The sequence below is a fragment of the Dipodomys ordii genome, unplaced genomic scaffold (genome assembly GCF_000151885.1).
Source record: "Dipodomys ordii isolate 6190 unplaced genomic scaffold, Dord_2.0 Scaffold155, whole genome shotgun sequence".
In the NCBI taxonomy this organism is placed as follows: Eukaryota; Metazoa; Chordata; class Mammalia; order Rodentia; family Heteromyidae; genus Dipodomys; species Dipodomys ordii.
The window spans coordinates 431250-448228 of NW_012267371.1; the positions used below are offsets into that span (position 1 = coordinate 431250).

The 16979-nt window shown below is 46.3% G+C and overlaps 1 protein-coding gene across 6 annotated transcripts; it reads right to left on the reverse strand.

Moving 5' to 3' along the window:
• Window positions 1-4603: 4603 nt before the first annotated feature.
• On the reverse strand, window positions 4604-10246 carry Krt5 (keratin 5, type II). Of its 6 annotated transcripts, none has more exons than XM_013032440.1 (11): window positions 10012-10246; window positions 9671-9951; window positions 8933-9147; window positions 7899-7959; window positions 7697-7792; window positions 7446-7610; window positions 6962-7087; window positions 6501-6721; window positions 5651-5685; window positions 5192-5242; window positions 4604-5134 (listed from the first exon to the last, which is right to left on the reverse strand). In XM_013032440.1, the coding sequence occupies exons 1-11, from the start codon at window positions 10244-10246 to the stop codon at window positions 4926-4928; spliced, it is 1695 nt and encodes a 564-aa protein (XP_012887894.1). In that variant the 3' UTR covers window positions 4604-4925. The 6 variants fall into 6 exon arrangements, with proteins under 6 accessions (XP_012887894.1, XP_012887895.1, XP_012887893.1 ...); XM_013032441.1 differs by having other exon boundaries at window positions 4604-5035; window positions 5114-5242; window positions 9671-9897; window positions 9958-10246; XM_013032439.1 differs by having other exon boundaries at window positions 9671-9897; window positions 9931-10246.
• Window positions 10247-16979: the final 6733 nt, after the last annotated feature.

The window sequence follows — 16979 nt, forward strand, 5'->3', positions numbered from 1 at the left end:
GGGTTATACTGTGGGGGAGGGACATACAAAGCAACAAAGAAATAATCTTATAAATGTGTTAGAAACAATCAAATGAAAGAAAAAAACATTTGAATACATATCTTAGGGTTCATTTCCCTAACATCACCTTATCTGACCTTTTTTGCTTGACTCAGACATATACATATTGCAAATAAGGGAAACCATGGGACCTATGTTTCTTTGGGCCTGGCTTACTTCACTTAAAATAATTTTTTCCAAGTGTCCAACCACTGATTGGGATGGAGTCTCATAAACTTGTATACCTAGGCTGACCTTGAACATCAATCTTCCAATCTCCACCTTTCAAGCAGCTAGTGTGTGTATGGACTTTTTCACTAACAAAATTCACTGTGATTTATCCAGGTTGTTGTGTTAGCAGTTTATTGTGTTTACAACTGAGTGATGTGCCCTGGATGAATGAATCACAGTTTGGAACTCAGACTTACAGGTGAGTTTCTGGAGGGGTTCCAGTTTGGTGTTACCTTGCATAAAGGAGACTTGAACATAACAAGAACCTACCCAGAGTTCAAGAAAAAAAAAGATCAAAATGAAAAGAAGGGAAAAAGAAAATGGAGGTGAGTTGAACATGGCAAGCACATACCCTGATTTCAAACTCAAGTACCGCCAGTAAAGAAGGGGAAAGGAGGGTAGGGGAGAGTAGGTGAAGGGAAGAAGGAAGGGGATAGTAGGGGAGAAGAAAGAGAGGGAGGGAAGGAAAGGGGAGGGGAGAAGAGGAGAGGAGTAAAAGAACTGATAGATCTAAATTTGGAGAGTAGCAAATACCAAGATCTATACAGAGTCCCAAAACAACCAATAATCTTGTTCTAGACCCAGTCGCAAGATCTGAAAACTAGAAGACCCAATACTACAGACCAAAACATGATGAAAATTCAAGACCTATAACAAGTTGATGTTTTAGCTTGAGTCTGAAGGAAGAAAACAGCAATGTCTCAGCTCAGAGGCAGTGGAATAAGAGAATTAGCACTTAGTCTATTTTATTGTCTCTAACAATATGCAAATAAGATTGTAGCCAAGTAAGATACTTCTACAGAGTGAAAGATGCAATTGTCAGAGTAAGAAGATGATCTATAAAATAGAAGAAAATATTTAGAAACTATTCATCTGGCAAACAAAAAGAAGTACCCAGAATTTATATAGAACTCAAAAAGTGAAATCTTCTAGAGAGTTAGTAGGAATGTAAATCAGCGCAGCCATTCTTAAGAACAGTGTGAGGCTCCTCAAAGAGACTGAAAATATATTTGCTGCATGGTATAGCTATCTCACTTCTGGGGATATATCCAAAGTAAAGGAAATTATCAAATCAAAGAGATCTATATACTTCTATGTTTCTAAATTTATTGTAACATTATTCACAATAGCCAAGGTATATCAACCTTAGTTTCCATCAACTGAATGGATAAAGAATATGTAGTTTATATACACATAAAAATAAATGAGACCTGTGGCTCATGCCTGTAAACCTAGCTACTCAGGAGGCTAAGGTCTGAGAATCACAGTTTGGAGAGCCAGTCCAGACAGACAAATCTGTGAATTCTTATCTCCAAATAAACAACAAAAAGCCAGAAGAGGAGTTGTGGCACAAGTGATAGAGCCATTTTTCTTTAATATTTCCCATTTTATACATATTCTTACCATTGCAGTTCTTGCATATTCAGTTCCATTTTTTTCTTTTGTCTTTTTATATTTCAGTTTTATATCTCTTGTCTTATCCTCAGTCTCAGAGAACCTGTGCCAAAGAACTCTTCACTGTGTTCAGTTTACTAATGAGTATATATTAACATAATTCACATTAGTTAAGATTGATCTGTAATATTTATTTTGAATTTCTTATATTTGTTTTACCCTGGATAGATTAGGATCTGATAAAAAACCTCAGCAGGTTAGGTAGGCTATGATTGAATAGTTTAGTGGACAGATTGAACAGAGCACTCTATTTCAAAGTGATTCACTTTTTCACTCCCCCTGCTGGAAACATGAGGGGAAATTTTCTCCAAGCTTCTTTAGGAAGCACAGTAGAGCCCCTAGAGGTAAAATTCACAAAGTGTGAATGCAATTTATCAATGACAATATCAATTCTCCTGCTAGATATTGGTTCCTATGGAGATTTCTGTTCATGGCTTCTGCCCCTGAGATGGTGAGTAAAGGGTCTCTATAGCTCCAGTGGCTGGGGGGGAGGGGCAGTAATTTATTCTGTGACCTCATTTCTCTGGCAGATGGGGAAGAGCTGCTTTTCATTTGATCAGTTTTGAATAAGCTCCTGTGGATGTCTGCAGGAAGATGAGAGCTAGGGGAAACTTGGGGGATAAATGCCCTCCCTCTTGGCCATCATTCCTCACCTTTGCTACTGCCAGGAACCTCCATTTCCTTTTTTGTTTCTAATTACTATCGTTAAGTAATTGTACAAAGGAGCTGGCATTCAACAAAGTCATTTATGAATTTAACATACCTTGATCAATGTCATTCCTTTCAACATTCTTGTCCATCCCTCCCAACCCGCCCTTTCCCTCACTTTTCTTAATTTTTTTTGGGGGGGGGGTCCGGTCATGGGCCTGAACTCTTGGCCTAGGTGCTGTCCCTCAGCTCTTCAGCTCAAGGCTAGCTCTCTACCACTTGAGCCATGGCGCCACGTCTGGCTTTTTTTCTGCTTATGTGGTGCTGAGGAATCGAACCCAGGGCCTCATGCATGCAAGGCAAGTGCTCTACCACTAAGCTACCTTCCCAGCCCATTTTCTTTTCTTAATTTTGTAAGATACTCATTAAATTTTTTTTTACTCTATTCTCCCCCTTCTTCTCCTTATCCACCCTCCTCCTCTTGGCATCATCCCACCCTTTCAAGTACCCATTTCCTGGTGTTTATTTTGTCGACCTTTGATTTAGTCTTGCTAAGGAATTACACTGAGTTCCCCCCTGAATCTACCAAATTTCAGTTAGTACATTTGTGTACACTTGCATATAGGGTTCTCTGTTCCTGGCTTTGACTTACTTGACTGGTCTAGAGCTGTAATACCTGGCATTTAAGGACATAAGTGTGAGATTGAGTCTCTCCCTCTTTCTCTCTCCTTCCCTCCCTCCCTCTCTCCCTCCCACCCCCACCCATTCCCCCCCATCAGTTGTGGTGCTTGAACTCAGGGCCTGTTCCTGAGTTCTTTTGCTTAAGGCTGGCATTCTAACACTTTAAGCCCACAATTCCACTTCCATTTTTTAAGTAGTTACTTGGAGATTAGAGTCTCCCAGGGACTTTTCTGCCTGGGCTGGCTTCAAACTGTGATTCTCAGATCTCAGCCTCCAGAGTACCTGGGATTACAAGCATGAGCCACAGATGTCAAGCAAGTCTCTCTTTAAAGTGGCCCTGGATCCTATTGGCTCAGCCAAGACCTATCTGTATATCTTATATAGCTATGATTCTCAGTTCCAGTATAAACCAAAGTTGAGGCTGGGCTCAGGGGAGAATGTCTCCTACCCCATGCTATGGATGTTGTAACTAAGGTAGGTACTAGCCTTTGTTTTATGGAATGTTCATGAAAAAGATTGATAATGTGTGCCATATAGGGTCCTCTCATGTCATGGTCCATGTGGAGGAAGAGCAATTCCTATACAGAGTTCTGAGACCACAGTCCTGCAGTTGGATGACTGACTAGGATTTTATAAAATACCTTGGCTGAAGCTACTGCTGCTGCTGCTTCCACAAAAGGGACCAGCATCCTCAGGTGGTACAACCAAGGAGCTAACTCAGCTATTTCTGTGGGAGAGGCCTCTGGCTTTGATGGTATTAATTGGATGCTTCCTGAAGAAAGATATTTATAAGTATGAGCAGAAGAATTCTTTTTAATAAAGGGCATCCAGAATCAAGGAAAGGAAGGGTTTAAAGCTTGGAAGAGTAAAAGAGAGTTAGGGAATGAGGGAGGGAGGGAGGGAGAGAGGAAGAGGGGAAGACAGGAAGGAAGAAAGGAAGGATGAAGGAAGGGAGGGAGGGAAAGGTTAAAAGGGAAGTGGGGGGAAGGGAAGGGAAGGGCTTTCTCCTACATTTAAAAAGAGATCTGCCAACTCAGTTAAATTCCTGAAATTCCTTGGTAAACTCAGGGCTGCTCCATTCTTGATACTACCAAGAAATAACTAGTAACCTTCTCAGCACCTACAATATTAGAAGAGACCCAACATCTTAGGCTTTCTTGGGTCCCAAAGGCAAAATAATCCTTATCTATTGTTTCTTAAGCACATTTGTACAGTTCTTGCAAACAAGTTAAAGTTTCTAAACTCCACCCAAGTTGCAATGCAATGGACACCCCCACTAATGTCCTGCAGACTTTTCTTCCCTACAGATGCTTTTTTCAACCTCCTGTCCCACCTCTTAGAGCCTACAAACCACCCCTGATGGCCACTTTTCCTTCAGTTTTCCATTGTTCCTGTGACTCATCAAAGGATTCAATCCCATGTGGATAGATCATTCCTCATGGGGTCTCTAGGCTGATTGTAGATCTGAAAAACCAATTTGACACCATGGCTTATATTAGAAAAGCATTTTATTGAACACACTCTGGAGAGAGTCAGAATTAGGACAGAATTGAGGTGGATGCTGGGGTGGGATTCTGTTTCAGTGGCTTACATTCTAAAAGACTTCAGATTTTTACATTGTCAGGAACCATGCTAGAGGGACCGAAAGACTGACTTGCTGCGGAATATAGAGAGGTGACATGGGAGAGTAGACTGGGAATTGGGTTCTACCGTGGAAGAGTATGTGGTAGATTGGATTAGACTACTCTCCAGAAAAGGGAAAACTTGACTTGGACAACTGCCTAGAAAGGGCAGTTGCTAGGAGCCAGGAGGCTGCCTGGGGGCAGGGCAGGGGTGGTGGCAGGGTCTTGCGGCCTTCTTAACTCTTCTTCTTAACTCTTGAAGCTCCTTCGGGAGGAAGACGTGGTGGAGACAAATTTGACACTGGAGCTGCTGCCTCCCCCAATCCCTCGGCCACTGCTTGCGCTGAAGCCAGAGCCTCCTACACTGAGCCCACCACCCAGGCCGCCGCCGCCTCCCATGCCTCCACTGCTGCTGGAGTAGTAGCTTCCGCTGCCACCACCTCCACCAATACCACCGCCTATTCCTCCGCCATAGCCTCCGCCTATGCCGCCGCCTATGCCTCCGCCATAGCCACCGCCAAAGGAACTGCCGCCGTAGCCCGAGGACAGACTGTTTGTAACCACAGCTGCAGAAAAAGGAGAAGAGGGTTAAGATTGGCCTAGGAGATTGGTTTCATAGGGCTAACTCCTTTGATGTGGTCCATGGAAGAGTGCTACTCCTGACCCCTCTCACACAGAAGCCATAGAGAGGAACAAAGTCATCTTGTTAAGATGCTGGGACCAGGGAAACTAAGAATAGGGGTAAAGTAGGGGGATGGGGTCCAATATGTGAATGATACATGGCCTGTACCTCAAGAGATAAGGTATGAGCTAGATCACTTCATGTCCTTATTTGTCTTCTGCCCCTCCATCATTTGCTTCCCATGTTAAATGAGCGTATATTGGGATAGGGGAATGTCTGGTATCTAGGCTCAGCAGGATTCTAAGATAGCATCAAGTCTCATCATTATGAATGCCTGTTTAAAATTACTTACAGATATTGACTGGTCCAACTCCTTCTCCACTCAGTCTGAAAGAGAAAACATTGAAATGAGAGTTCACATTTCTCCCACAGATAATGTTAGTCTATATGGATAACTCCCATAGTCATAATGAGAGCTTAATCCAAGGCCAGATGTCTAGATGCCCCCCAAGTCTACTTAAGTTAGAGAAAGACAGTGTTCTCTGGAGGGACTTTCTAAAGAAGAAGGATTGATTTATGCAAGGTTATCATAAGTCATGTTTTTCCCCTACCCATTTCACAGAAACAGGAGTCATTGGTTCTGGGAAATATGAATATGCATGAAGCATTTTTGCCTTGTAAGAGTTTACTTTGTGTGAGAGAACTCAGCACAGACAAAAATCCCTAAAACAAAAGAATAGACTCGCCCTATGCAGGGTCAGAAGACTGAATGAAATGGTATTTGACAACTCAAAGGCTGGTGAGTTCAAATCAGAGGGACTAACCACAAAAGACTTTTCAAAGGAAGAGATACTTGAAAACTGGGGAAGGGAGGGGTGAAGATGAGTGTGGCATAATTATTGAAGTCTAGTACAGGACATGTACAAAGCAGAAAGGGGACAACCTTTGCCTTGCCTTTGCTGAATTGCTCAGTGGTTTGAAGGAGAGGTGGTGGCCCAAGAATGTTGATGCAATGTGGGGAATTAATCAAACGGGGAAATTGAGGCCTACAAGGCACCCATGTGTCAAACTGAAATTGTGTAGATGATGTGTGACTGTGATGCATAAGACGGTGGTCACTTCTATGCGTGTTTTGCACCCTGAAGTGGAGAAGTCCTGTTAATGAAAGCTAAGGCTCTTCTGGGCCAGTGGCGTCAGCCCACCTGCACTCCTCGCCCTCCAGCAGCTTGCGGTAGGTGGCAATCTCCACGTCCAGGGCCAGCTTGACGTTCATCAGTTCCTGATAGTCACGCATCAGCCGGGCCATGTCCTGCTTGGCCTTCTGCAAGGCCTCCTCTAGTTCTGTCAGCTTGTTCCTGGCATCCTTGAGGGCCAGCTCCCCGCGTTGCTCGGCATCAGCAATGGCATTCTGCAGGTTGGCACACTACAAAGGGAAAGGAAGGAAAAGGGAGAGATCTCAGTAACTAGGTCAGATATGACTCTTCTTGAGATTCTAGATCAGACAAACTGCCTGGAGTTCTAGAGAAAGACAATGATCAGTATCCTGAGTGTGTGTACGTGGGGGGGAGGGGAGTGTGGGTGTGTGTATAGGAAAAGTAAAGCAAAGTAGGTGTCCCATTCAGAGCTCAGGCCCTTCCCTTGCCTTCTTTCAACCTCACCCTACCTGCTTCTTGACGTTGTCTATCTCGGCTCTCAGCCTCTGGATCATGCGATTCATCTCGGAGATTTCGTGCTTGGTGTTGCGAAGATCATCACCATGCCGCCCTGCGGTCTGCTGCAGCTCCTCATACTAAAGCCAGCAAAAAAGAGGAATGCTCTCACTTACCTGAGGGTGAAGAGAACTTTCCCCAAGTTCTGGGTAGAAGCTCCTAAGAGGTAGTGAGTGGTACTGCTATCTCAAACCTGGAGCTGCCTCCAGTGGTTTCAAGGTAAGAGCTAGACTTAGATCATTTCTTCTTCCTCGTCTTTCCTCTTAGAAACTGATATGAAATACTTTTTAGACTAGAAAACTCTACCTGTCTATTCCCATAGTTCATCCCAATTTGCCTCAGCAGGCCTCAATGGTTCCACCCTTAGCCTTGTCCTGGCCTACAATCCTCGCCACGGCTCACCTGCTCACTTAGGGGACAGTCACATAGGGCACTCACCTTAGTCTGGTACCAGGACTCAGCTTCAGTCCGACTGCGGTTGGCGATGTCTTCATACTGAGCCTTGACCTCAGCGATGATGCTGTCCAGGTCCAGGCTGCGGTTGTTGTCCATGGACAGCACCACAGATGTGTCTGAGATGTGTGTCTGCATCTGGGACAGCTCCTGTGAGGACACTTGAAATCAATGATCTGATTCTGTATTATTTTAGCCTAAGTTAAACATTCAGATTTCCATCCATCGTTTCTCACCGCATCAAAGAACATCTTCAGGAAGTTGATCTCATCCATCAAAGCATCCACCTTGGCCTCTAGCTCTACCTTGTTCATGTAGGCAGCATCCACATCCTAGAGAAAAAGAGGGATGATAACACTAAGCAATGCCCACCTAACTTTAAGTGCTCCACCCCCAGGAGATCACAGCCCCAGGCTTCCAGTTCTCCGGCACACGCACCTTCTTCAACATCACAAACTCGTTCTCAGCAGTGGTACGCTTATTGATTTCATCTTCATACCTGGTGGTTTTAAGGGAGGGGAAATGCTCGTCAGACAATGAGGAACAGGAAAGGCATCTTTACTGACCCTGCTTTCACCCTGGGAAGGGGCTTCTCACATCTCATAGTCTAGAGCCAGGCAGGGTGAGACCTGGAGCAACAACCTGACCTATTAGCATGCTAATTTCTCTGTAACTGAGTAGCAGGCAGTCATTCTGTTTTGTTTTGCTTTATATTTTGTTTTGTGCAAGTACCAGGCCTTGAACTCAGGGTTAGAGCACTCTCTCTCTTTGCTTTTTCATTCAAGGTTGGTGCTCTACCCCTTGGAGCCACAGCTTCACTTCCAGCTATTTGTTGGCTGTTTGGAGATAAGTCTCACAGACTTTCCTACCAACCTGGCTTTGAACCACAATCCCCAGATTGCAGCCTCCTGAGTAGCTAGGATTAAAGGTATGAGACACCAACATCCAGTTTCAGATATTCACTTGATATCACTACCAATCAGTTGCTTCAAGAATATTCCTGTGGATAAGCTGTGCTTTTTCTCCTCAACTTTGTATCTCTAGGGCTTTTGGTTAACATTCAGAATGGTTTTTAGAAAAGAAACAAAAGCAAGCATGAGCAGCTCAGTGGCTGGTTCATCTGACAAAAGACGATTTTTAGATCACCAAGTTGGATTCTGTCACCAGATTTGAAGGGAAACCATCAAAAGTGTACACTGTGAAATTTGAGTCATGTGGACTAGTTTGCCAGGTAATGCCAGGGTTCAATGCTTGCTATTCTGGCTGTTGGCTAAATGCCTTGCTCAGAGACTAAGCCTGGAGCTGGGCTAAAATTTTCTAAGCACAGATCTGATTTTCTTTCATTACAGTAGACATCCACAGACATTATGACTTCTAGCCCACAGGGAAGGGACAAACAGAAGTCTTCTTATAAAGTATATTTGGTACCATACAAATACCAATGTGCCTACTTCTTCCCAGCTCCAACTTACTTGTTCTTAAAGTCTTCTACCAGGTCCTGCATGTTTCTAAGCTCTGAGTCCAGACGGCCCCTCTCCCCCAGAACCCCATCCAGCTGCCTTCTGAGGTTGTTGATGTACTGCTCGAACAAAGGCTCCAGGTTCTGTCTCACAGTCTTGGTGCCCTGCTCCTGCAGCAGGGTCCATTTGGTGTCCAGGACCTTGTTTTGCTGTTCCAGGAACCGCACCTGGAGGGAGCCAAGTGTGAAAAAGATGGTTGGATTTCTTTTGTCTATGACAGACTCATTGTCCTGCCTCCCAGATGGGGTTCCTCCTAGGGCCACTTGGGGATTCCAGAGTGAGAACCCAGGCTCCCTCTTCTAGGGCAGGTAGGACCCATTTGCACCAAGAACTGCTGGCTGCAGCATGGCCCTGGCTTTTGCTTCTGCAAAGGCCCTCAGCTTCTGTCTGATAAATATATCCACCCTGTTCATCAATCCACACCTCACAGGAGGCTGGGAGCTCATCAGGGCCCTGCTGAAACCAGGAGCTCTGAGAAGACAGCCTCTGGGTGGGAACAAATTAGACTCAGTCTCCCTGCCTGCCAGTGCAGTTAAGAAAGAGGGCCTCGAGGCCAAGACACAGAAACAACTGAACACACCTGCACAGTGTGAAGGCCTCTACACAAAGCCTAGTAGATCTTCCCTCTTCCCTCTTTGTTTGGCATTTACCCTCCACTCACGGGGTGCATTCTGAAGGGCCTCAACTCACCTTGTCGATGAAAGAAGCGAACTTGTTGTTGAGGGTCTTGATCTGCTCACGCTCCTCGGTCCTCACCCTCTGGATGGTGGGGTCGATTTCCAGGTTGAGAGGAGTCAGGAGGCTCTGGTTGATGGTAACTTCTTGGATGCCTCCAGGGGGGCACACGGGGAAGCCAGGGCCACCAAAGCCACCCCCATAGCCACCACCAAAGCCAGCTCCACCACCAAAGCCAGCACCTCCACCGCCGCCGAGCCCAAAGCTACCACCACCAAAACCAAATCCACCACCGGCTCCACTTCCAAAGCCATAGCCAGCTCCAGCACCACCAATACTGCGGCCCCTGAAGGCACCTCCTCCGCTGTTAATGGAGATCCTCTTGGAACTACCCACGTTGTAGAGGCTCCGACTGCCATAGCTACCCAGTCCGGAAACACCTCCAAAACTGATCCTGCTACCCCCACCACCACCCCCGGAGCGGGACACAGAGGTAAAACTGGTGCGAGACACAGACGGGGTGATGGCAGAGGCAGCGCTGAAGGAGCGGCTGCCCCCACTTCGGAAGGACACACTGGACTGGCGAGACATGATGGCTTGCTCCTGGCAGGACAGAAGTCCCAGACACTAGTGGGTTGGGCGGTGCTGGAAAGAACGGAGCTCAGCGGGACGCAGTGGGTGGCTCTGTTACCTGGGAACTGCAATGCCCCTTTTATCCCCTCAGAACTTGGGTTGGGCGGGAGAGCTGCCGAGCTGTGAATGATTAGTGGGCTGGGCATGCCTGGGGGGCAGCTGTGAGCTCACCCCGTCACACCTGCACAGTAGTGTGGGGTGCAAACGCGCTTCCTGGCAGGCTCTGCTCAGTTAGAAATAACCTTGCCTTGTAGCATTCATGTTTTGGCAGTGAATTAGTGAGACTGCCAGCTAGTGTCTCTTCCCCGTGGGACTTGGGGGTGGGGGTTGGCTGTGCAGCAGCCAAGAATGACCACAAGGAAGGGCATTTGCCAATGGCCACTGTACTAAAGATCCATACAGAACCAGGGACATTAGCCATCAACCTTCAGACTGGTAATGCTGCCTAGTCAGCTTAGGGGATGTTGTCCATCAGTGGGAGACAAAGGGAGGCCCTCCCTTCTTTTTTCTTCCCTCTTCTTACACTAGCTAGACAGGAAGTTTCTGAAGGGTCTTTAGCTCCACAGAGTCTGGAGATTCAAGACTAGAGAATTCCTCTCCAGTCTGGACATACAGCCCAGCCTCTGCGTATAGATAGCCAGGCTTCTCTTTCCGCAGCTCCTTCTAACTCAGCATTTTGTGTGTCTCTGACCTTTTCCTCGATCTTTCCCTGGGCAGGATCCTGTGGGGGCTTAGGAAATGAAAGGGTCCTGTGTGATTCCTTAGAAAACATCTTGACACTGGGCTACCAAGCATGTCTCTCTGGGGGGTGGGGTGAGCAGCACTCTGCTGGTTTCCCCCAATCCCTTCCCCCAGGTGTGTTCCAGCAAGCTCTCAGTTATTCCACCAGGGGAGAAATGAGTCATCGTATCTGTTGATACAGGCTGAAGGCTGCCACAAACACATACCTGCAGGAGCTTCTAATCTCATCAGGGAACATGTTGAGAATTGGCGGGCCTGTTATAACGGTGAACCATCCTGTTCGGAGCAGCGGGAATGGCCCCTGCTTCCTCTGAGCTCTGGCCCAGTCTCCTTCAGAGCCAAAGAGATGGAAAACTGAATTCTACATGTGGATGGATTGCCAGAGAGACTAGACAGAGCAGGTTCTGAGTGTCAGGAAAGCTAACATAACACTCCACCAGTTACTCTCAGGAAAGATCCCAGAAGGCTCTTCTGACAAGCTGGTCTGGGTTGCCTGTGGTATCATTTAGAAGAAAGGGGATTCTGGTTAGGTTTTAGGAAGTGTCTATCCTAAACCACACCCTCTGGCTACAGACTAAAACCCTCTGCCTCCACCCTCTGCCTCTGGAGGAAGCTGTGGGAAGGGGTTCAAAGCCATGAGGCTAAGGGGCCATGTTCTCAAAAGTACAAAAATCATGACCGGCTAAGGCACAGAAATCTCTGCACAGGGCCTGTGGTTGGCCACAAGGAAATCAAGGTTGTGGGAAATGACTTTCTGGTGCAGAGGATCTGCTGAGACAGTGATTGCTCACCAGAGGCTGTGGTGAGAGAGCATACTGCAGCTAGAGCTGGCCTGGTAGGTTTTGGGCAATGAGGTTTGGGTGCCTCCCTACCTAGATCATGGTGAGACCCCTTACCAATTTTACTCTCAGTTGCCATCTGGAGGTCAGATGTGAGTGTCTGAGACATCCTGTGGTGCTCTCAGCCCTGACAGAACAGATCCCAACTTGAAGCAAGTGTTTAGGGGCTCCTAGCAAGAGTTTTCCCTCCCTGCCCTGGAAGATGACTATCTGGGCATGTCCTGCCACACACAGAGACAGGTCCTAGGTACAATCCCCACTGCCCTTGGAGACACTGGGGCATTCTCTTCTCTGCATTCATCCTCCTCCAGCTGTGTTGTGAAGGAGGGCTTGGCCCGACAGGAATGTACTCGGGGCCAGTCTGAGAATCGCTACAGTGTACCATGCTCAGATCTAGGTGCCAAGGACCAGTGGTGTGGAGGTGGCAGGTAGCTGGGCAAGGAGTGTTGTTGAGGTAACACTGGGAAAAGCAGCACTCTGTCCAAGCTCTGTGGGAACCACCCCCCAGCTGGCAGGGCAGCTCCTCCCACCACACCACACCTGAGAAGATGTGAGGATAGAGAAGTCCCCATGGACAGATAAGTCCCAGCCCTTCGGCTGAGTGGGAGTCCCACTCTAGCTAGAAATCCCATAGAGACAGGAAGAAAGGAATTGCACTGGGACCGCAAACTCCAATGGGAGCTTAGAGAAGCAGTTACCAAGACCTGGTCAGACATGCTATGTTTAGCCTAGCTTCTCTCCGACTTCCTCTACAGCACAGTTGGACAGCACAGTGTTGGGGGTGAGGAGCCTATCTAATGGAGGTCCCACTGGTTTCTCTGTCAGAGAAGATGGCAATAAGATGACTTTTCAGATTCCTCATGGAGGAGTATGAGAAACAAAGACTATTCTGCATGAACAGAGTTCTTTGCAGACAGCAGACACAGGGGAGAGTCTCCGCTCATGGATGAAGAATATACAAACCTGAAACACCAGCCAAGCCTTTCTCCATGGAGCCTACACCTCAAGCTGTGTGTTGCTTGTTTGTTTTATTTTTTTTAAGACACATTTGAGCCTGATGCCAGTGACTCATGCTTATAATCCTAGCTACTCAAGAGGCTAAGAGCTGAGGATCAAGGTTCAAAACCAACGAGGGCATGAAAATCCATGAGATTTTTTATCTCCAATTACCCACCCCCAAAAAAATCCAGAAGTGGTGCTGTAGTTCAAGTGGTAGAATGCCAGCCTTCAGCAAAAAAGCTAAAGAACAGGTCCTGAGTTCAAGCTCCAGTACTGGCACAAAACACAGAGAGAGACAGAGACAGAGACAGAGAGACAGACAGAAACAGAGAATACACTTAATGGAAGACATAAGATAATAAATAGGACATGATTTGCATATAGGCCTGCCCCAATCTCTCCCAATGTCAGAGGCCCTTATCACACACACTTAGTCCAGTCTTGCTCACTGGGGGACTCTGAAATCCTTCTCTAAACTGAAATGATACACACAGAGTCCATACCACCCCTCTCTGGGTCTGGATCCATCTATACAGGACAACTCTTTTGTCCCCTTCAGACTGGACACTCTTTGAATACAGATCATGACTTTTCATTCTTTGGTCTTCTCTCTGTTCCTCTCCTTTCCTTCCCAGCCCTGACAGCATCCTGCTTCTGAGTCTACCAATAGCTTCTATATCCTGCCATTAGCCCCCAAATCCCCTTCCAAGAGAGAAAGAGAGCAGTAGTGTCTTCATATTTGCAGCCTTTCCATCCCTGCTTGAGGAGCAATAGCTGAGGTGTGAGTCACCTTATTCATTGGGCTCTGGTTGGCAGGCCCTATTCAGAAGCCTGGGGCCAGATTCTCGGGATGGGGAAGGGCAGATGGAACAGTGTGCCAGCCCCAGACAACTCTCCACAAAGCCTAGCCGCAGGGAGGAATTGAGAGAATTTTCCTGACTCCACCCTAAGCCATGGGTGTCCTGTCCCCACCCCAACTCCTTGGGGGTTGGGGGGGAGCAGCTTAAGCAGAGCTAGATCCTCAGGATTACAGGATCCTAGGGGAGCAGGAGGGGGATGGGCAGTCCTGTGGACCTGGAAAGTCAAATATACCATTTCTCCTTCTGGTAGCCAAGTTGTCAAATACTGCCTTGTGATTCTGGGAATCCCACCAGCTTCTCTAGGACTCTTATACCCCAAGTCTGAAAACAAGCCTTGGTAGAAATGTCCACAAGTAAAGCAGTCTCTTAACCTTGACTCAGATGGACTTCGGAGGCTGTTCCCAGTTGTTGTGATTGGGGTCATGGTGACAAGTGGTGTCTTGACTCCTTGGAATTGGGGTTTTCCTACACAAATGCTTCATACAAACTGAGACCACAGATACAAAAACTTGTGGCTTCACTTGGTCCTAACCTGGTCCATGAAATGTTCTAGAACCCTGGACATGTTTTCCAGCCTCTTACTGCAGTTTCTCCAATGACCCACAAATGTCAGAGGAAAGGAACCGGAGCTTACTGCAAAAGGCCGTGAAGATGGAAAGGGCATTGCAAGACTGATCTCATGCCTGCCCAAAGCTGGGGTTTTAATGTTGAAAGCTGTGTGTGTGTGTGTGTGTGTGTGTGTGTGTGTGTGTGTGTGTGTACAATGACTAGTGGTAGTAGACAGGAGAGCTGGGGAAAATAATCCAAGAAATAAAAAAAGTCTCAGAACAAAGGAAAGTAAATATTGTCAGTGAGACCAAACAGGAAGAGTGGGACAAAATACAGGGTTTATGTACAGAGTCTGCTCTGTACATGGCCCCAGATCCAGCAGGAGTTTGGCGCTTATGGGTGAACGCTGAAGACCAGAGTATTCAGCTTCTCTCCAACAGGTCTCTGCAGGTCTGGGGAATGTTATTTCTTTGCTGGAAGAATGTTTTGCCAATAGCATACCAAGTCTTTGAAAATCCCCTTTGGTTGATTGAAACTATGGGCTGGAAATCAACAAATACTTTAATTAGTCAGAAGGACTAAGATAAGGATATACAGAAAACACACACACACACACACACACACGCACGCACATACACACACACACACACACACACACACACACACAAAACCTCTGGACTTTGCTTTCCTGTAGAGGTTGGTTTGGGGTTTTAGACAACATATATAGGAACTGTCATGTGGTCAGCTCCATGCTGCAAATATCAGCATATCTAGAATTGTGGGCCTGACAGGAAGATTTGTACCATCTTCACATTTGCTTTGGTCTTCATATATAGGCTGAGCATGCCTGCCATTTTTGGAATTCACAGCTTTCCTTTTCAGCGAATAGTTACACCAAGCTGTGAACCTATGGTGTTAGAGACATGGAGTAAGTCTCTTCACATTCTTTTGTTTTGCTCTGTTTTGTTTTGTCCTGTTAGTGGGGCTTGAACTCAGGGCCTGGACATTGTCCCTTGGTGTGTTCACTCAAGGCTGGCGATTTACCACTTGAACCACAGTTCTATTTTCTGGCTTTTCATTAGTTAATTGGAGCTAAGAGCTTCTTGAGCTGGGCCCCAGTGACTCATGCCTGGAATCCTAGCTACTCAGGAAGCTGAGATTTGAGGGTTTCAGTTCAAAGCCAGCCTAGGCAGGAAAGTCTGTGAGACTTTTATCTCCAATAAACTACTTAGAAAAAGCTGGAAGTGGTTCTGTGACTCAAGTAGTAGAGTGTTAATCTTGAGCACAAAGAAGCTCAGGGACAGTGTCCAGGCCTTTAGTTCAAGCTCCAAGACTGGCAAAATAAAAAATAAAAAAGATGAAGTTTCTTGGACTTTCCTGCCTGGGCTGGCTGCTTATCATGATCCTCAGATCTTAGTCTCCCCTATAGCTAAGTTTACTGACTGCAGGTGTCTAGCTTTCCTTCCTATTCTTAACCCACACCATGCTCCTTTCTACTCCTTCCACATAAATATGTTAGGAATAGAAAGGCAGAGACAGAGACTGGAGCTGCCTTGTCTTTGAGCTTCAGTGTAGCTCACAGGTTCCTCATCATGACAAGGATGGACCTGGAACAGTCTTGCAATAGTCTCGCTTCCATCTGACTTTGCCTTTGACTTTGGATGAGTTCCTGCCACATGGGCTGGGTCAGTACAGGTAGTGATAACCCAGTGAAAATAGGAAAGCAGGCAACAGTGCTACCTCAGCCAGGCTGTCCACTGTATTACCCTGGAGTTGGAACAATCCTTGCTACATCCAGTCCCAACCTCCACACACTTTCAACCCTGTCTCCACATTATACAAATTCTACTAGCAACCTTGTTCTATGCCCACTCGGGCAAGGCACCACTGGCAAGAGGGAAGGGAAAGGGGGCTTAAGGCTTTTCCCAAGGAAGATGCAATGTTTAAAACAACTGATATATTAGTTGTACCAATCATTGAATTGTCTCCCTTCAACACATGTATCTTGAGCAATTGTAGGGTGCTGTGTAGACTTTGGCTGTACCCATATGATTTTCCCTCTCATACACCAGGTGAGCTCAAAGCTGAATCTCCTCCTTGGAAGTCTTTGCCAGGCACAAGATGGTGACTCCCTTCACTTGACCAATGTGATGGTTAGTACTCATTGTCAATTTGACTGGATTAAGAGTCTCCTAGGGAAATGAACCCTAAGACATGTATTCAAATGTTTTTTTTTCTTTCATGCAATTGTTTCTAACACATTTATAAGATTATTTCTTTGTTGCTTTGTATGTCACTCCCCCACAGTACAACCCCTGCTTTCACTGTATTTGATGTTGGTATAATTTGTGGAGGGGAAGGGAAAAAACAAATAGTTTAAATAGGGATACAGGTGGACCTATTGCCACAATGAGATGTACAAGTCATTATGTCGAAAATGAACTTTATAACTTTGGTGGGAGGGGAGAGGGGAGGAGGATTGAGTGGGGGGGCGGAGGGGGGGATGAGAAGGGATGGGAAGGGGAAACAAAGGAGGAGGCTACAATGCTTGATAAGAAATGTACTCATTATCTTGCCCATGTAATTGTAACCCCTCTGTACAGTATTTTCATAATAAAAAAAAGGAAAAAAGAGAGACTCCTAGAAAATTGGTAATGCATACTTGTTGATGGATACATGGGTCAACACACTGTGGAGAAGTCC

Coding starts and splice junctions, on each gene's coding strand:
- Krt5 (XM_013032436.1), bottom strand. CDS start 10,246: ATGTCTCGCCAGTCCAGTGTGTCCTTCCGAAGTGGGGGCAGCCGCTCC. Junction 6,722..6,961: donor TAGACAACGTCAAGAAGCAG/GTAGGGTGAGGT, acceptor TTCCCTTTGTAG/TGTGCCAACCTGCAGAATGC. Junction 5,243..5,650: donor AGTTGGACCAGTCAATATCT/GTAAGTAATTTT, acceptor CTTTTTCTGCAG/CTGTGGTTACAAACAGTCTG.